We start from the raw sequence: 21,665 nt of genomic DNA on the forward strand, positions 1-21,665 counted from the left end.
ACACCGATGTGGGTTTGAAACCTCGTGTAGAATTCTTCACTGGAGGAATCCATATGGAAGCTGGCTGGTTGTGCTGAGGTGCTTGCAAATGCCTGACACAGTACTTTAAGAATCACATGGGGTCTTCCTCCGCCATCAACACTAGAGCAATTGCCACATGACCTAAATTGTGTTAAGTGTGTCTTTTGATTAAGGTCAAAGCCACACAAGATTTGTCACCGGCTGGCTCGTATGAGGTATCGACTCTGTGAACTCAAACAAGTATAACATGGTTCTGCTTTGTATTATTATTTGTTTATGGTATATACTTATATGCATCTTAAATAAAAATACAGAAATTATATCACTTCCAAGGAATGGGTTAACATATTTCAAAAGAAAATGAATAAATGAAGATATTATCAGTTACACTGCTTGTTGGTGACAGGATACAGGATATACGCTGTCGGGGAAATCCATATTAGGCGATAGCGAAGCTAGAGCCTAAAATCTATTTTTGAGACAGCGTATATCCCGTATCCTATCACCAACAAGCTGTATAAAGACTTCCTTTTACTTCCATGCTATTAACAATTGTAAATTAACAAAGCTATTTACAGTACAGACTGAAATCCTGCAATTATTTGTTTGGTCATCATGTTTTGTATATAGTTGACTAACACCAGCCATAAAATGAACAATGGACTGTATTTTGACTGAACCACAAAACACAAAAGCTCATTTTTACAGGTCATGAACTGGTTTTGAGCAGAAACAAAAAAATATCCTTTATGTTCCATCCTTTCGAAAATCATCAGATTTCACGATGTTAGAAATGTTTTTAAATTTCGGCTTTCATGCCGTTTCCTACTAAAATTTTACTACATTTACTCCCGGAAACGATATTTAAAGCTGGAGCTAATAATCTGGCTTGATTCAATTATGCCAGCGATTCGGCAACCATTTTGTTTTAATCAAATTTCATATAGGAAAATTACTAGCAGGATATGGAATATATCCTATCTGCACGTGACGTCTATTGACCAATAGAAATGCAAGAAATTTGCAGAAGGCGAGATAAAATTTATTTCATAAATAATCCGTAAAAACTGAATGTATTTTCAATATGATTCAAAAATGGTCAGTAATAAGGTCAGACTCGTTTATATTTTATTAATATCGTCTTGCCAATGCAATTGTTGCAACTGTTTGTCGCCTAATGATAATCTGTTTTTACAATGTGCGATTTCAGCAATTTACCAGCAATGTAAATCTCGCTTAAAGACATGATACTATTTCATTTCATAAAGATTACCGGTATGCTTGTGCCTATTTGCCTATCTGTATGAATTTGTAAGTACTGAACTTAAACAGTATTCGAGTAAAAGCACATACTGGATATGAATGAAGAAAACTGTCCAGATGTTTTTTCACAACCTTGATTATAGTTAAACTATTTCATTACAGAAACGAAGAGCTAAATAGAAACAAAGATTTGTTATCCTATCTCTGTTTCTTTCATTAATAGACAATGTCAATAACTGTATTATAAAAAACCGTTACAAATTGTTCTGCACACTAATGAATTAAATGTCGTCTGAAGTATTGTTGAGTGGCACTGAAATCAGACTAAAACCGTCCTAAGTCTTCTAATAACACGGCTATTTCCACTACTTTACGCCATATATTTTGTAAATTACTTCTTTTCTTTCCTTTACATACTAAATCAATAAATAAACCCATTCTATCGGCTACAACAAGGAAATATAATATGTTATGTCAGTCAAATTCCACGCCAACTGGAACAAGAAGTATGCTTCAGAAGTACATCTGAAAGTCATATATTGGCAAAGTTAAATTGGTTTGACATCAGAAGTCTCGGAATCGAAGTAGAATTTTTTATTTTATCTGTAATTTCCGAAGTATGCGGAACCACTCTTCTTCTAATCAGCTTTCTTTGAAATTAAGGCCTGATATTACTGGAGTTCGATGTCACCACCATGACTGGCTGAACTCCAGTGATTCCAATCAAACATTCATAAAATGCCTGTAAATAAAAGCGTTTAAATTAAGCTTGACACATTCATTATTATCTATCACAAGAATAGTAACAACGCTTCTTCTGTTGACAGCTTCAACATAAACATAAAACAACGGTCTTACCGCACATTCTTCAATACTGCCAACCATTGATCTGGAAATTGATATCAATTTAGGAGGAACCGGTATCTGTATTACAGAGATTTAAAAGAGAATAATACATAGTTCATTCGGAATACGCACGATGGCATACAAGTGAATCATATACTTATTCATGAAAAAAGTATTTTCAACTGGCCTTATAGTAAAGCAAAAACTATAAACCTTGCTACAGTTACACATTTATAGACTATTTGTTATCCTTCAGTGTCTTCAAATACAGCGGTAACGAAATGTCGTTCACACAGATTTATCAGGTAATTACAGCCGGTTATGAAGGAACTTAATCATCGATATAAGTAATGAGAAAGCCAGTCATTGTAGATGTTCATCAAGTGCAATAGAGAAAACGTAATCAGCTGAATGACATGACATTTGAATAAACTATATTTTCAGTATCATATTATCAGTATGTCCATTCTTATTTCTTTCTGTCTATTAATTGCTTATTTTTCTCTGTATAGAGTATGAAATAGATACTACCAAGAAATGTAAAAGATTATTGACTAACTTAGTTCGTGATTGGTATGTCTGTTGTTTTTTAAGCCATTATATTTAACAAATATTACATGTGCTGTTAGAAGTACATGTTGTAATTCCATTTTACCTCAAAGATTAGATTAGTGTATTTAAAACGTAACTCAAAACATTAACGTTTTGAGCATTTGGCAGATCACTACCAGGCATATAGTTCAAACTGTTTTAAATTAATACTTACTTCATCGCCATAAAGTGTTTTCTTTACAGAGAAGTTGTATCATAATTCATCAAAAATACATCTGTAAAAGGATAACGCTCATCACAAACAGTGGTTTGCTTATACTCAAACATTTATTCGAATTTAATGTTGAATAGCCCGTTACTACAATGTGTACCTACCTTACTTATCATACCAAAAGTAGGAGTGAATGCTAGCCAATAACTTAGAAATCAGATAAATTTCTCTAATCAAGGAAAGAAGGAAAGAATGGTGAATTCGGGATGAGCATATTATTCGATTTCCCGAAGCTGTAAGATGTCATGCAAATGACTGGCCTGGGAGACTAAAATGCATGATGAGGAATTAATGACATTTCATCTCCCTCCTGCAAAACATTGTTTATAAAAGGAGTACATGTACCAGTGCAATTCAAGTTTGACATAATGTTACGATCTTCAACACATAAGCACTTCTTTGTCTGGCACCGCTAGTAATGTGTTGCTTAATTATATTTCATACCACAAGTTGAAGGTATTCTTGAAAATATGCCATTAACGTCAATACTAATATTATTCTTATTTATGAGGATCATTTTCAGTTATATTACAATGGAGATAGTTCGCAGTGACGTATCATTTATCCTCGTTGGTGAAGATACAGCGCCAAATAATTGACAACATCAACTTTTCTGTAGTTTTAAAACGTTTGCGAAAAATATTGTTTTGATGTGTTCGCCTTTGTAATTTTGCAATAAACAAATAACAACAGCAAATGCCAAAAAAATAATCTTCCTTTTAATTAGTAGATATTGTGCGGGTGATATTAATAATGACGAAAATGAAGTTACCTCATCAATCTTCTATTACATCAGTGCTACCATAAGATCGTTTTATCCTCTAAAACAATGATCAGATAGTGTTGTAAATTGTGACTATTATGTGTCACATTTAAGTTAATCAAGTCATATTTAGCAGAAAGTGAACCCGATGAAAAAAAGTCTGTGGAACTATTAGAGCCGCGTTACAGAATAGCGTAAGAGGAAATATTCGCCATTTATTGCTAAGAGTATAGAAAGACAAATAAAAGAGTCCTAATGACTAACTCATTATCTCCGATTCAGTATGGAAAGTAGTTGCTACTAAAATGAAGCAAATAAGGCGCTAACGCCAGGGAAAGCTTTCCCTAAAGACAAAGAATATCAGTTAATTTTGATGACACATGCTTCTCCCGGGTTCAGTTAGAGGTTAGACTAAAGCGACTTCATTTATCGTGTTCAACCGATAACGCCGACAAGTGAGGTAATAGTAGCGCACTTCGAAGTCCTGCCAATGTCAGAATTGACCTATATGGAAACCTATATCCATACGGTGGAGAAAGGATGACACTACCACACTGTGAAGGTCGTCTGACTGTGAAAAGGAATGTCAGCGTTCATCCTATCGGGGTGTTTTATCATGCAACTACCATGCAAAGTGCCTGATATCACTTGCCTGATAATTTATTTTGTTATCAGGTCATTGACTTGATATCAAAATTAAGCTCCTCCCATAATGACGGACTAGTTTTTACATAAGTTTCCTTCCAGATTGAATTTTATTACAGAGTCCAGTTTTGATGTTGCACAACTTTTTTTCTAAATAGATTCTGTAATCTCAACAAATTTCCTTGAATTATGGTTGTCTCTAATTTTATCACACAGACAATAGCACTGAATGACGTCATTGTGAAACGTTCATCATGACATCACAATGTTTACATCGATCGATTCTTGGAAAGGTTTACAATGCACTTGACAATGTATGATATACTTATTCTTGATTTATGCCTTATTTAATTAAGACATGCACATTTTATTAAGTATTAGCAAAAGTGTTTGTGTTAGATCTACTTATTATTTTTAAATCAGTTAATTATAATTCTTGGATCAGTGTAAATTTAGTGATTTTAAAATCTTTAAAGTCTGGAACTGGAAGTGAAATTTTCAGCGCTTTGGACATGTAGTTGTCTGAGTCAAATGTTGTATAATATGGAAATAAAGCATGTTCTGGTTTATTCAAGAGGATGATTTTTGATTTTTACGCAGGTAAGAAATTATTTCATTGTTATTTTTTTTACAAGAATATCAGAAAGTCAAAAACATTGCCGGAGTTGAATTCAATATGGCTGCCGTATTGTTTCGTTCAGATGTTTCAGGGGCGGATGAATTTTCAAATCCGTAAAATATAAATTCAATTTTTTACGAAATAAGAGATGAAAACATATGTTTTTCTAGGCAGTTTGTATGAGTTTCATGATAAATAGAATAACAAGCTACTGTCTTTTGATATCAATGTTATCAGGTCTCGGCTGATATGGGCGGAAGGGGTTCGGTTCCCTCACCCCTTCCAGCCCATATCAACCTCGACCTGGTAACATTGATATCAAAAGACAGTAGCCTGTTATTCTCTATTTATCGGAAGAAAAACAATAAGCAATTCACTAAAACATCATTCAAAACAGATATTGTGTTATAATTAAACACTGCATGTGGCGGTCAACCATAAGTGGAAAAATAGCATGACTTTGCGGTACCGATCAGATAAACGATGGAGTCAAAGTGTATGCATGTCCTTTTAATATTACGGTAACTTTTACCGCTAGATACTCTCAGTATACTTAATTTACTGAGTATCATTACGGATACTCTAACTTAATGTGCGTTATTAATTTCACTGCATTGCAAATCAATCCATGTGTGTATCTGGCAAGAAGTAAATTTTTGTTTTATTTCGCTTTCTCACATACAAGTACATGACCATATGCAGTGAATACACAATATTTCTTTATACTAGGTTCGTATCATTTCTGTTACATATAATATAATAATATTATACAGTTATCGAAGTCTTATTTCACGAAATACTTAACATACCCCTCATATCAGGGTGGACGTTCCAAGAAACTGTGCTTTGTAACGCAATGTTATAGCGTTTGCTTTCCAAGCAGCAATCATAAAATTCGTCGTTTTGGAATGGAACACATGCCTAGTATGTATGTGTTTACGTATATTTGCCCTCGCCACAGGGTAAACAGTATTGGTGAGCATAAATGTACGATTCTGCAAAATATTTGTACTTTAAAAATGCCGTTGCATGATCATATCTCAATGGAACTTCTAAACCGTGATTTATTTCGTTCGTTATATCCGTCATCTGGTGTAAGATGCACTCACATTACGAGTAATTTGATAAAATAATGGTCTTCCCGAGGCGCATTTTTAAGATTTATTGCACAATCAGAACGAATATTATTCCTTAACGCTTAATATGGATATCAAGCCACTCCGAAAGTACACTAATAATAGATGGCTTCTATATTAATCAGGAAGATATTTCGCTAAGCACGGCTAAAACATTCCACTGTTACATAAACAAACCACGCAGAGACTTAATGTATGTCTTAGAATGTTGTACAGAAAACGCCTGTTTTCACATATCAAGATAATGCGTTATGAGTGCAGAAATGACTCGTTTACCTATATTACGTAAAATGTACCCCTACTGGGTGGTTTAGAACATTTTCTTTAAATATCAACTGTCTTTTCTCATTGTATCCGTCAAATCTACTTATCGCTAAGCGCAGACAAACTACAACCACCTTGAATTATTCATTTAACATTGCAGAGTTTCAACCAATGTGTTAACCATAGATCGTGAAACGAATTCGTCAGTTCAAAAACATCTCACAATATGCTTATCTCGAATTCATCAATCATTCACTGATATGATTTTAGCTACTGAATACATATAAATTCTTTGCCATATTGAATTCAATCCAAGATTCTGGCAAACATTTATCTCTATTCGTTCCGACCAGATGAATATAATTGTGCTATAAATTGTACTAATGCGATAAATTGTCTGAACTTTTACTTGAACTGTTGTGTTACCAGGTGATATCCGCATTCTGATTTTCAATTCAGAGATAAATAACCAACACGGGCAAAACAAGTGCCAATGATTAACGTTTAAGGCTTTCTGATCATAAGATTGCAGTTGTCATAATTCATTACTGCACGTTCTTGTCAAGCTTGTCCATCAAGAAAGCCATCTAATCCAGATAAACAACTTGTAAATAAATGTTAATCCAACATTTGGATTATTGCTATTTGACCGTCTGTAGCATTTCTCTAACGTCAAACAATCTCACAAAATATACAATGTCAGTTTGTACAACAAATGCTTTTCGTGAATGAGATCACGCAAAACGCACCTTATCTAGTCTGTATGCAAGATTAAGTAAGCCTGTATTATATTTGCTTGATCCTGTAGTCATGCTGGAGACATTTATCTTCGTTTTATTGCAATTACCAACAAGCTTCTTCAGTTGTGCTTACGTTATCACAAACTTTAAATAAAATTTGGAATTACCGATTAAATTCAAAAATAATCTAGGGAGCACTTCTGCGACAAGGCATTTCACAATCTGATTTTAAAGAAATGTGATAGCTTCATAAAATTCTCGGGCACAGCTATATGTACTTCCGACAATTATTTATTACAATTATCAAACCTTCTTTTGCACTAGGCTATACCCGTGTTGTTCCGGGACACGTTGCGTGTTAAATGTTCATCCCTTTAACAGCTGGTCACCACGCTTTCATTTTTGCTTGTGCGATGACGGAACATGTGACTCCATGGTAGCTAGCTCTTAAATCCTCTTCATGAGATAGGCTGGTATGGTGTTTTCTCTTGACCTGCTACGTCATGCCCAGAGCGATGTTTCCGTTGGTGCTCTGGCTTCTGTATCTATGGGTTGATTTATTTAACTTATCTTTTAAATTACACGAACATATATAAAACTTGTGTGTGTGGTTACTGTCTATCTGGTAATGATTCGCCTTGCGAGAATTTATAATATAGGAAGATAAGGCTGGTGAAGAGTGATGTTTGAGGCTAATAAACTAATTTAAACTTACCAGTGGTGCTTTTGCATCTGACCGTTCTAAAGTGGTATCCATCTGTATTTTTTGTTGATGTACGTTTATGTCTGTTTGTGAATTTTGTGTTATTATTGCATTCGTTTGTGTTAATGTATACATGTGCTCAGTTAGTGTGTACATGTATACCCACATTTCTATGCGGAGTGCTTTATGTGCGGCTGCATTCTTTCAATTTGGCTTTAATTGTTCTTGTATTTTTAACTGATATGTCAGATGTATTTACTTTAGATCCGCCTTATAAATTTTGTTGTCTGGTTAGTGGTCATGTTAAAAATAGCTCGCTTTTAAAAACATCTTGTCTAGTTATTATAATTGCATTTGAAGCATGCAAATATTAACCGTTAGACAAATCGTTCACAAATTGTCACAAGTTTGGACATTTTCACGTTTTGGTAAAAAAGAGCGCCAAAATAGATGCATTTCAACTCCTAACGTCGATTAAAATTAGCTCTACGTCACAGATTATTGTACCGAAGATAAGATTTTGAGATGAATTAGAAGAAGTTAAATGACAGATGGGTATGGTTTCAATTTATGCGTAAGTTAAACTCTAAAACATAAATTGAAGAGAGAATACAATTATGGCGTTTGTTGCCGTGTAATTTTAACCAGTATTTAGTTATTCTGACGTACCTTTCAATATATAGAGGGAATCTACCTAATTCTGAGTATAATGACAATGTATTAGTTGACATTTTAACATTCAATAACCATTTACAAAATTTTCTGTGAACTCGTTCAATATTGTCTGCTTTAATAAAGCCCCATACTTCACAATTATAATTTAAAATTGATAATACACATGCGTCAAAAAGGTTGAACATATTTTCAATGGGGGTGTCTAAATCTCTTGTAATACTAAGCAATGAATTTAAAGCTCTTAATCCTTTGCCGCTAAGAGCATTTGTCACTGGTATAAACGAACCGCCGCTAGAAAATACAATACCCAAATAATTGAAGTTCTGAACAATTTCTATAACCTCACCAGAATATGACCATACATCATCTCGTTTTAACCTATCACCTTTTTTAAAAACAACAATTTTAGTCTTGTCTACATTAACTGTTAGATTCCACTTTGTACAATATGACTGCAAGTTGTCTAGAGATGATTGTAACCCTTCTTTTGTTTCAGAAAACAAGACAGCATCATCAGCGAATAATAACAAATATATAAATAATTGATCAAGCGTTATACCCCCATTAATATCATTCTGTAGATGCATTTCAATATCATTCAAAAAGAGAGAGAACATGATCGGAGAAGTTATTTCCCCTTGGAATAAACCAACATCACAATTGAAAAAATCTGATAGAGTATTTAAATGTTTGACGCATAATTTTACATCATCATACATAGAACGAATAATAGCAAACAATTTTCCATCAACCCCGGATTTTATTAATTTATACCATAGACAATTCCTGTCAATTAAATCATACGCCTTTTTGTAGTCCACAAAGCAACATATCAATTTATTCTTTGTTTTAATCTGTTTTTCTATCAGCGAATGTAATATAAAAATAGGATCGACAGTACTATAATTCTGTTTAAAGCCAAACTGAGCATCTGTCAACACCAGTATTCTCCGCCCAACGTTTAAGTCTTTCATTTATAATAACCGTAAATAATTTAGCAAAACAGCTTATCAACTTAATTCCTCTATAATTGTTTGGGTCCGATGAATCACCCTTTTTATATAATGGTACAATTAAACCTGTTGACCAACTGCGTGGAAATTCCTTTGTATTCAAAATATGATTAAAAAACATTTCTAATGTATGTACAGTAACGTTAATACTTTCTTTAAAATATTCATACAAAATATTGTCAAGTGAACACGACTTATTACATCCTAATTTTTTTGTTGCGGAAACTATTTCATCTCTGGTAATTGGCTGATCTAATTCAATAAAGGTACTTTCGTGAGATATATCATTATCAAATTCAAACAAAAACTCACTACATTCAACATTTTCATTTAAAAAAGATTCGGTTGCTAACACTCGGAAATGTTCATAAAATTCATTAATAGTTAATATTATCACCGTTCGGATTTGCACATTTCGTTTTAAACATTTTCCAAAATTCACGCGGTGTTTTCCGTCTCATTTCGTTCATTTTTCTGCCAAGTTCTCTATTTAAGTTTCGTTTATATTTTTTGCAAGTCGATTTGTAATCTTTCTTTTTCTCATACAGATTGTTTCTGGTAATATCAGTTTTGTTTAAGTTAAATTCATAAATTGCCTTTAAATAAACCTCACGCTTTTTCCTGCATTCTTCACCAAACCATTTTTAGTATTTTTATCCGTGTTAAAAAAGTAGCTACCATGTGTCGTGGACTTTTTTTCAAAGTAAGGTTTACCCTTTTCATTAAAGAAATCTGTGAAAATATTCGTTAATATATCAGAGCTTTCGTTGTTATTTATTTGTTCAGTTAAAGTTGCTTCAAGGTTGTGTATATCCCTGGAAATATCATTTACAAAATTGTTCTTATGTTTGGAGTCCCATTTATAAAATATTTTTGGTTCGGTCCTTTTATTTTGAATATATCTAATATTAAATGAAAATGTTACCGGCGCGTGATTCGAAAATTCATTAAAATCTAGCACTTCGAAATCAGCTTAATTTTTAAAGGTAGACTGTGACGTCAACAAATAGTCAACAACGCTTTCACCGTTATGGGTCGTGCATGTGAGTTTGCCTAATCCTTGATCTTTATATAATCTACCGATAACTACACGGATATTCGTTGATCTACAAAGATCAAGTAAACAATCACCGAAGCGATTTGAACCGTTATCACAAGACGCCCGAGGTAAGAATATGTCAGCGGTATAAACGTCTGAGTCACCCAGATTATTGTCGTGATTTATAAAATCGGTTTTACGGCCAATACGTGAATTTGTGTCACCAGTGATGAAAAGTTTTCCCTTATTATTAAAAAAGTTTATATCATTTTCTAGTTGCCTATAAATATCTATATCATATCTCACATGTACTCGAGAATTTTCTGGAGCGATATATACAACCCCTAAGTAAATATCATCATCAATACAAAAGAAAGTTTTATCAAATTTTAACCAGGCTAGACAGTCAATATCATTCTTTATCAACTTAACGCCTTTTCTTATTGAATTTTTATATAGATAATTAACCCACCACTCGAACGCCTCGCACGTCTATGGTGAAATCGTCTGAACGAATGAATGGGTTTATTTTATCCACTGAGTTCAATTACAGAGTTTTTATTAGTCCATGTTTCACTGAAACATACAATATCATAGTCACTGATTATTTTAAGAAAGTCCTCCGATGTCCGTTTTGCTACCGAAAGACCCTCAACGTTCCATGACAAACATTTGAGAACACTCTCTCGCGATCCCTATACATTTTCTGACCCTTCCCTATATAGTTGCTTATTTATATACAGTTTATCTACTTTTATGAAAGCGTCTTTTCCCTCATCCCTAGCCTTCTTCATAATGGGTACGAGCCTCTTTCTGGTATCTACAATTTCCTTGGGGAATTGTTCTCCAACACCATACGGGGTTCCTGCCAGAGCTTTCGCCGCCATCTTGACCCTCTCTCTGTCTGGAAAGTAGGCAAATTTAGCGACTATAGGTCGGACCTTCGTGTTGTTATATTTCCCAACTCGATGTGCACGGTGGAGCTTTATTTCCTGTTTAGCATTTTCTATTTTCATGTCGTTTTCTATCAATTCAAGAACCTTCTGCACACAGTTTTCTTCTTTCTCCTCCAGAAGTTTAAAAAACAAAAGATTGTCCCTCATACTACGACACTTCAGATCGGTAATTTCTTCCCGTAACACCGTTTCAGTATCACGCTGCTCCTTTTCGGCCTTTCTCATCGACTTCAAAACAGACTCAAGCTCATTTTGTTTTTTTGTTTATGTCTTCTAATGCACTACTATCAAACGAGCGGCTTTGTTCTATATCTCTCAGTTTTTTCTCAAAAGTATTGATTTTTTGATCCATTTTATCCATACGGACCGTTATAGCGCTCATACCATTTTGAATAGTATCTAATTGTGAAAGTTTTTTGTCCATTGAGTTGAGCATTTGTAATAACATAGAAATAACATCAGAATTCAGTCCTTGATTTTGACCTGCTGGAGTACATGGGGTGGGTGAGGTATTGCCGGTAAACCCAGGTGAAGCCGAGTTCATCGCCATAAACGGCGTGCCCGAATACATAATTGGTTGTGAATTGAAAGTTTGACTTGCCTGATATTGTCCAAATTGTCCATTATTTTATCCATTTTGACTATTTTGAGCACTGAGATTATTCTGAATCGCGCCATTTTGAGCCATTGTTGTAAAACGTTTTGTTATTTTCTGGCTATTTTCCGGCGATTCTTTCGACTTTTTCCTTTTTCTAGGCATGAATACAAAAAACACACCCTAAATCCTCTCACTTCCAACTGAATTCACCTCACATAGCTTGAAAAATATGCATTTTTAATTTATTTTTCTCCTCGCTCAAAAATTTGAACCACCATTTCTCACGCATGCGCATATATTTTAATAATGACATTGAAGTGGTCACATTTCGGTTACTAGAAATGGTATATGATAGTGATGAAACCATCTTGACATACTTTAAATAGCCAGTTTCCTTCGTTTTCTATTTTTCGTGTTGTCACTTCTCTCATATACCTTTTTGTCATATAAGAAAATTGTAAAAGGGTTAATGGTTGGCCGGTTAGTTAAATAATTACTTGTAAAACTAATTTCAGCGTATATTTATATAAAATAATATCCCTAACAAGCTGTCTTTACTCATTGACGCATTCAACTGTAGTATATCAAAATGTAATGCTACAATTTCATCATTATCTTTTCTCAGCAGTGGTATAAGCTTCTATGCTTTCAGAATTAGAGAGCTCTCATTATCTTATTAGCTGGACGTAATGACAATCAATACAGCTAATGTACTTCTTCAAGAGGAGTTCAAAAACAAAATGTCTTTGTAAAACATGTAAGTCCCATGGTAGCCTTTGACAAAATGGCCACAAACACAATAAGGGTCATGTACAGACCACAGTTAATCATCTTATTAAGTTTGTGGAATGTGGAACAAAGCATTCTTCAGTTACTGGGCTTACACCATTTTCAGGATCGAAGACACCGTGACCTAGACCTTTAACCTACTGACTCCCAAAAACAACAGAGATAATGTACTGACCACAAACAAACATCCTATGAAGTCTGATGACTGTAGGCCGAAGCATTCTTAACATATTGAGCGAAATTGTTTTAGTATCAATACCATTGTGGCCTTGACCTTTGACCTTATGACCCCAAAAATAATAAGATCAGCTAATGACCGCATGCAACGATCCTATGAAATAGGATGTCTGTAGGACAAAGCGTTCTTCAGTTATACATGGGTTACTTTAAACTTTATCATCTCAGTCTCAAAATCTATGGCAGGGGCTTCCGTCGCCGAGTGGTTAAGGTCGCTGACTTCCAATCACTTGCCCCTCATCGATGTGTGTTCGAGCCTCACTCGGGGCGTGAATTCTTCATGTGAGGAAGCCATCCAGCTGGCTTACGAAAGGTCGGTGGTTCTACCCAGGTGCCCGCTAGTGACGAAATAATGCACGGAGGGGCATCAGGGGTCTTCCTCCATCATCAAGCTGGAAAGTTGCCATATGACCTATAATTGTGTCGGTGCGACGTTAAACCCAACAAAATAAATAAAACAAAATCTATGGTAGGAGTCAATAGAGATTGTAAAATGTTATGATAAAACGAAAATCACATTTTATATCTTAAACCTGTACATTTGTATCTTCCTTTTTTTTAATTTGTGCAAGTTACAATGAATGGTATATTTAAAAAGTGTTACACCCATAGGCTTCAATGATAAAAGCTTAATTTGCCTCCAGTGTCATTTTTGTTTACTTTAAAAAATATTGTATTCTAATAATATTTATTCTATACATTGTTTGCCTAAGATATTATCCGACAATTACTTTTTTATATAATGTAGTCCATCTAAAACTCAGCTTTTTTGAGTTACATATAATAAGCACTGTCTTAAGCACTATGGTAATGATATAAAGAGCAACGTGGCGTATAAGGCGTTTATTACAGACAACATCAGATGGAAACGTTTCTCACAGAAAGCATAGTCAGTCAATTAATTTTAAAAGTGTATTATAAGACTAGATGCAAGATATATAAAAGTTGTTCAAAACCTCTCCACGTACTTGGCTTATGTTGGCTATCATTTAAAGCAATAAGGAAACTAGTTTGCAGCAGCTGAGATCAACTTGAAGATAAGCAGCATCCGGTTGACCATATTTTCATTCAACATTACGAAAGGTGAAAATAATTGAAAAAGCAATCCACTTTTCCTTTTGTCGTTATTATGTTATCTATTGACACATATTCATTAAAATATAAAGCAGTTACGCCATTCATTTACGTTGTACATACAATGCGCATCTTACTTTGACAAGGTGACAAGCAACGTTTTTGTATAAAGATGTACGAAATTGTTTTCATAGGGCATAACATAATCTTAAATTTGTATACGTAAGCCCATTTTGTATTGTATTCCATTGATGTGATCTGTTTCCAGAAAAAGATTATTTTGCTTCTAAGGAACCACCTACATTAATGTAATTAAACACTTTTACAGGAATAAATGTCCAGTACAATTACTTTGTAGTGAAATCTGCCACTATCTATCACATATCACATTATTTTCTCATTGCAATGCTGTAATGCTGTGCTAATGCTCTTATCTGAAATAGCATGCTTAATCTGATTTATTGACGAACAGGAACTTTGTTCTCTTGTTGTCATTACCAGTGACGGGGACAATGGGTTCAAATGACAATGCATTGTCACATTATCAAACGGATTTGAAAATAGCACGAGAAACATCAAAACATCACATCTGGTTTCAACTACAAATATACTAATAGTCTTTTACTGTAGTATAGAAGCTGGGTGAAAATTATATACGTCAAAACAAGCATCCTTAGTCTAGAACCAAAGGTTCTTGTTCTATATAAGCATAAACTCATGCAATTCCTTTTATATTTTGAAATGAAAACCATAATTTGCAGAAAGGACAGAATGGAAAGACGTTTGGTAATTTCAAATGTACCTCATGCACACTACCTTTTGAAACGCTTCTTATCTATTTCACATTTACAACTTATAGAAAATCAAAATTTCTGTACGTTTCACAAATAAAATATATTATACAAAACCACAAATCATTAATGTTTCTCTTAAAACCACTTTTAGTACTCTTTGAATAAGACGTTCTTGCAGCTGATGGAACGAAATATTAAATGGTCTTAATACATTTCGGTATGATATATAGTACTTAATAAGACTATAAGCAAACATGTGTTTCTTAGTCTGAAATACTCACCTAACATTTTCAGCAACTGTGCATGAAGAAATCTCTGCAACTTGCCGGTGTCTTTGGGCGTCTGCTTTTTGCGTTACCCGTATATCTCTATAAGCAATTAGCCTGTGGTCTTTTTCTCTCCGTTTTAATTTCTATCTATATGCGATACCATCAATGAAATAAAGTCTCGGATATTTCCCATCGATTTCTGTTTGTTGGTAGGACAATTTTAGAGCATTTATACTGACGTCGTGCAAATGATTATCATAGATAGAGTGTGGCTCATCAAATCTAAATATTTTACCCTGATGGTGAACTGTGTTAAGGAGATTGTATACCTTGTTACCAGGGTAAATTCAAATTAATAGGTGAACCCGAGCAGTGTAATTGAATGTTTAGCTGCTATAATATCAAGTTCGTTTATCTCTGTCTTTCAAGTACAGTTTTTATCCAGGTTCGAAGTGCATGACGCTCCATTTTTATTGAAAAAAGAAGAAAAATAAGGATATTTAATACTTTTCAGTATTTTTGTTTCACTGTTATCCGTAGAAGTCTGTTTAGTTGATAATTTAGTATGAACGGTAGCTTTCTAAAATAACCTTAAATTATATACGTCGCGGGGCTCGTGTTTCCATGGAAGCGCATTTTCGCTCATTTTTAAACAACTATGCATGATAACGGGGTTTTCGAAGGCTTCAGTGCCACTCTGTTAATGACCAACACGGAATATTAGGGTTATATTATTAGCAGAATACTAAACTGTTTACATGGTATCCTATTTATCTTAATGTTTAAAGTAACCATGACAACAGAGATGTTTAAAATATGTTATATCTTACTTTTTATCAAATTTAAATAAAATTATTTTTACGTTTAATGTAGCTTCAAAACATTTTATTTCTGAAGTAAGTAATATGTTCGTGTTATTTTCATTTTTTTAAACAAAATACTAAGAGCAATACTCATCTGACACTTTTATTGCAAAATCATTGTGCTTGCACTTATTATTCTCATGGGAAGCGTAGAAATACAAATGAAAAACTAAAGCTGTGTTCCTTAAATAGACCAGTGTCAACGCCTTTGAATTTTACATGTAGATATATAGGTAACGGGATTCGTTTCCATGGTAACATTAATTTAATTCAAGAAATCAATACTTTCTTCTGAAGTCTGAACAATTTTAGAGCATAGTTTTAGTATATAAGTACCAAATTTTCAATAAAAAAGAAAAAATAGATATTACAAATAAAAATGCCCCATTTTTATCTGAAAATAGCCGTAATAAGTAACATTCACTTCACAATAACATCAGTTACCATCATCCATTTTCTTACATGCCATAGTAGCCTCCGCGGTCAAGTGGTTGGAAAGATCGTTTTGTGGTGTAAAATTCATATGAACATAGGTGTCCGCCCGAAATACTGCACGAAGGTGCACCTTCGGTTTTCCTCCATCGGTCATTAAACGACCTGTGACATTAAACTCAACAAAACAAAACCTGCCTGTGGGTGATGCACAACATTGTCTCTGGAGACACATTTCGAGGTCTTTATATAATTCGTTAACGTCTCTTTCTCCATAAATTGTAAGCCAAGAGCCATTATAAAGTTTAACCGCCTTAATTATTCATTCAACATTGAAGATAGAATATAGTGAATAAATATACCTTCTGACATTTAGTTAAGCACGTAAAACCAAAATGCTAATGGCGTTTCGATCACCAGATCGCAGTTGACTATGGATAGGATCTCTATAGTAATCGGTTATTGTCTTTTCACTGTTTACGTTAAATGACAACAACAATCCTGAAAACTGTATAAGTATTGCGTTCATGGGTGTATTATACTTTACAACACGCCCTAGCATGTTTGATAAATTGAGAAATATATATTCACGTGGGTGTATCTATATGACAGAAATGATCTCTTCGTATCAAAATGTTTACGAATCTGCGACGCGAGGCAAACAGTTTGTTTCTAGGGAAATACTAGTTACCTTGGAAAAGAAACACATTCTTTTATCTTATATATTAAATAAATAAAATGGAGTAGCTTTAGAAAACTTCGTCATGTCAGTATAACGCTGGAACTAATAGTTATGTAGCATTCTTCCTGATTATAGCTAGTTAAAGCAATTAAGTATTTTAATCATAAAGTGAAATGCAAGTACAGAATTTATTTGTATTTCAGTGGCGGCGGAAAATGAAAAAAAAACAAATATGCACTTTCATTCTATGCAATATTTTCTGTGTAGTTTTTAAATTGTTGTTTTTAATATTCATTTCTCAACCGTAGGGGATAAATACGTACACGAGACCGCTATACATGATATTTGAAAGTGTCAAGTAACATTATCCGTTCATTTATTGAGTGAAGTGCATCTAAATGTTGCATTCTACAACACAAGAATGTAACTATATTAAGAAATAAATCCTACCACCGTGAAATAAGTACAAATCATTACAGATTCGTTGATCACCAGTACACTGCATTGCATGTATACAATCAGACACATATCAAACATCCACCGAAGAGAACGAACCATCATGGTACATATGACAGGCAGGTAGCTGAAATGTTTTTTTAAAGGTCTATTTCGGTAGCTGTTTGACCGGCTTCTTAAGGTAGTTTTGCACTTGTAACGCCACTTATCTGTAAAACGTTAATAAATCCTGGATTCGGCGTATGGGAATGAAAATCATTTTATGAACTTCTCGCAACCCGTGAGTAAATTTATTACAATGGCAACCTTACCATCTTTCTAAAGTTAAAATATGATATTTAAACATCTGACACATTAAATAATTCAAAGTAATGTTTTAAAATTAGCTTAAAATATGCGGTTCACTAAAATCGTGGTCAAATAACTCAAAAATAAGCACACGGACCCCTATAAATTTTATTTCACAACATTATAAATCATATGTTTATTTACGACAGTGAGAAATTTCATCAAAATCTACATTGTAGAAAAATTTCTATTCGCGAAAATGTTATGAAAGTGGTGATTTTTCTATAAGCTCCCATTATGAAAAACTGCGTGAGGTCCAAAGTCAGTCAAGCAAAAACTCAAGAACACGACGCTATCTTTTTATTTGCTGACTTTTCTAAGTATATTCTGAAGTTTTGATAAATCAGGGTTTAATGAAATTCTACATTGAAGAAGAACTTTCGATCCGAACGTGCAAAACTGCCTTAAGACTAGTGGCTACTTTTGATAGGGGGCAACTAAAGCAGGAGGTTCCACTGCATAATGTTGTTATTTTCTTATGAAATACTTTAATTTCTTTTTAATATAATTTATCAGACAGATTACAGAAATATATAACAGAGAATTAATATGCTAATACATGTATGTAACATATAACTAAAATTCCATCGCATAGACAAAGTATCGTCCCAGAGAAAAAGATGGTGATAGCAAAATATATTTGTATTTTCATGCAAAAAAAAAGAGAAAAACTATTGGAACATTTGTCTCGTCTTCATACTTGTTACACATCGTGGGTAGTTTTTTCATGTTATTGTAGTAAGCACAGTTCATCTAAACAATGTTTGTCTTCTGATTTGGAGATGAATGGTCTATAAACTGATGTTTGTTCTATTACATCCATAATCTTTATTGTTTAATTACTCAATACATGACTGTAGCAATTAACTAATGTGTGCATCGTTTCTATCAGGTATATCTAATTGTTTTGATCTGCGTTTTGGATGATTGTCTAATTTACTCCAAAAACAAGGCAGTATAAGTATTGGAAAAAATATGACAGATATTGTCCATTTCACACCTTTCCCTCTATAGCAACACCGTCCATTTTTTCTGTGATATGCCGCGTTTGCAGTTCCGAATCGTCAGACTTTTTCAAGACACTTTTAAGCATGCAAAATGATCTTCCAAGCTGACGTGCAAACGCGTTTGATGCTATCAAATAGATACAAATTTTGATAGCACTGTTTAGAACTACAAAATAATGAAAAAGGTGCATCATCATCATAGTGGACTCCGTAGGTCTAAAATCGTCAGAAAATGCAAGAATTCTCATGGCGCTGTTTGGAATACTAAGAATCAATGTACTCATCGCTAGCAAAATCAGTAATGGTGTAGTCTTAAATTCTTTGTCTTCTGGAGTTGTTACTCGTCTTCGTCGCAGGAATCTCTCACTTGCCGTCATTGACCTTCTGTGATATTCCCAACTTCTATAAGCAATAAGGCACGTTAATAAAAATATTGTTAAGTATGGAACTACAAAGTTAACTATCGAGTCCATTTTGGTGAGTATTTTCCATGATTCTAAAACTTGTTTGTTACTGTAGAACAACCTACAGACTGGTGGATCTCCGTACACACCTACAAACCACGTCATATATAAATAACTCACTATGCTTATAATAGCTAATGAAATTATAACGCATTTTGCTCGGAAAACTGTGCACATTTTAGTTTTCTTGCGCGGCCACATGACTCCAATATATTTCTCAATAATGACTGCCGTAAGGTACCATCTACACAGAAAGGAGAAAGCATGATCCCCAAATGTAATCAGTTGACAAGGTCCTATCACAGAGTGTACCCGAATCTTGTAGAACTCTTCAAGATTAACACACATAACAACGAGCAGAAAACCAGAGTCAGCAACAGCAGCAGCTGCTAGATACCTTGCAGTAGACGGTTTCTTCAGTTTGGTCCTCGTAAATACAAAAAATATGATAATATTTCCAATAATACCAATTACGCATGTAATAATATATGCATATTTTTTAAAATTTAGCAACACGTCTTTTGGTGGCGCCGGAGGCGGTGGTGGAAAGAAAGACCACGTTTGGTTGTTGTCGTAAAGCGTTACATTAATGTTAGTAACATTCTCCTCTGTCAGACTTTCCATTCTGATTTGAAAAATGAATCAGCAAGAAGGTAGAAATGGAAAACGGCTTAATCAGCAATTCATTATACATTCATTCCCGCGTTAAAATATAAACTATCATACTCTTCCGTACAATCAAATGTCACAGGCAGGATTTTCCGCTCAATGAATATATTTCAATACATTTTTCTCAAAACTTGTATAAAGCAAGTGTCTGTTTTGGCATGTTTATAGCCATTGACTGTTCTACATATGTCTTGGAATTGTCCCTTAAAGGCAATAATGAGTTGTTTGTTCAAATTACACAGAACATATTTCATACTGATTGATTAACACCAATGTCAGTTCCTAGCATTATATATTAACATTGAGGTATTTAAATCCAGGTATTTTTCAGACTGTAAAACGAAGTTTATCTTTCTCAGAAATCATCACAATGTGTTTATCTGAAAGTCATCAATCTTCCACTGATATCATTTCATCTTCTGTACATAGCTCAAGTATTTGCCAAATTAAATTGATTCCAAGATGCTTTGGCACGCATATATCTGTATTTCTTTTGACTAGAGATTGTGCGTTTAATTGTACGGGTGCAAGAATTGTCTTAACTTTTTTTCCTATTGCCGTGTTGCCAGATGAGACTCGTCATTCTGACATTTAATTTGTACGTAAATAACCAACACGTACAAAACAAATGAATCGCTAATGGTTCACGTATGAAGCTATGTGATCACAAAATCACAAATGGTGATAGAAAGGTTCTCTGTAATGATCTATTCCTGTCGTTTCTGATCCAACTTGTCCATCAAAGAAGCCATTTGATCCAGATACACAACCTGAAAGTAAATGTCAATCCAAAATAATTCTGTTTATTGGTATCGGTCTGTTTGTGGCATTTCGTATCACGCCATACACTGTTTGTAAACTATACATCCTTGTCAAATTTGTACAACAACTGTTTTAATGATTTGCATCGGTGAAAATGACCATGTTTTTCTTTATTGCATAAACTACTGTGACCATTACCTGGTCTGTTGTGGAAGTTTTCAGACTTAATTGATACTAGTGTTATACACTGCTATGTCACATGAGAAGCGAACTCGAATGTGATTTAAATACATATTGTAAGCTTGAAATTTCTCTAAAAAATAGAGTTTAAATAAATTAGTAAAAAAAATACTGAAGATACACAATCATATAAGAAAACTTGCCAAGTACACAATTTATATTTTGTAAATACAAAGCATTGCAATTACCGCACTTATATTTTTATGGATCGTTACTTAGTTGCTTCGTGTTAGTGCAGGTAGTGGATTCTATCCAATTAATGCTACACACTATGAATCAGAGACAAAAACCTGTGCTTTCGTATTTGTTTGTAAAATGTATACTTTATTTTAGAAAATATTCAAAGTTTGATCATTTATATTCTGTTTAGTAAACAACTGGAGTGATTATCAACTGCACTTAAAATACAAAATCATATTTTACAGGTAAACGTACCAGTCTGAGTATAAAAGTAAGACTGTTCTAAGATAAATAT

General features: G+C 33.8%; 2 protein-coding genes across 2 annotated transcripts; both read right to left on the minus strand.

The window, feature by feature from the left end:
• Positions 1-11,245: 11,245 nt before the first annotated feature.
• LOC128556130 (uncharacterized) lies at positions 11,246-11,731 on the minus strand. Its single transcript, XM_053540060.1, has one exon. It carries the CDS (start codon positions 11,729-11,731, stop codon positions 11,246-11,248), a length of 486 nt encoding a protein of 161 aa, XP_053396035.1.
• Positions 11,732-18,331: 6,600 nt separating this feature from the next.
• Positions 18,332-20,980, minus strand: LOC123551053 (somatostatin receptor type 2-like). Its single transcript, XM_045339696.2, has one exon. The coding sequence runs from the start codon at positions 20,141-20,143 to the stop codon at positions 19,043-19,045; it is 1,101 nt and encodes a 366-aa protein (XP_045195631.1). The 5' UTR covers positions 20,144-20,980; the 3' UTR covers positions 18,332-19,042.
• Positions 20,981-21,665: the final 685 nt, after the last annotated feature.

The sequence above is a fragment of the Mercenaria mercenaria genome, chromosome 4, assembly GCF_021730395.1.
Source record: "Mercenaria mercenaria strain notata chromosome 4, MADL_Memer_1, whole genome shotgun sequence".
Lineage (NCBI taxonomy): Eukaryota > Metazoa > Mollusca > Bivalvia > Venerida > Veneridae > Mercenaria > Mercenaria mercenaria.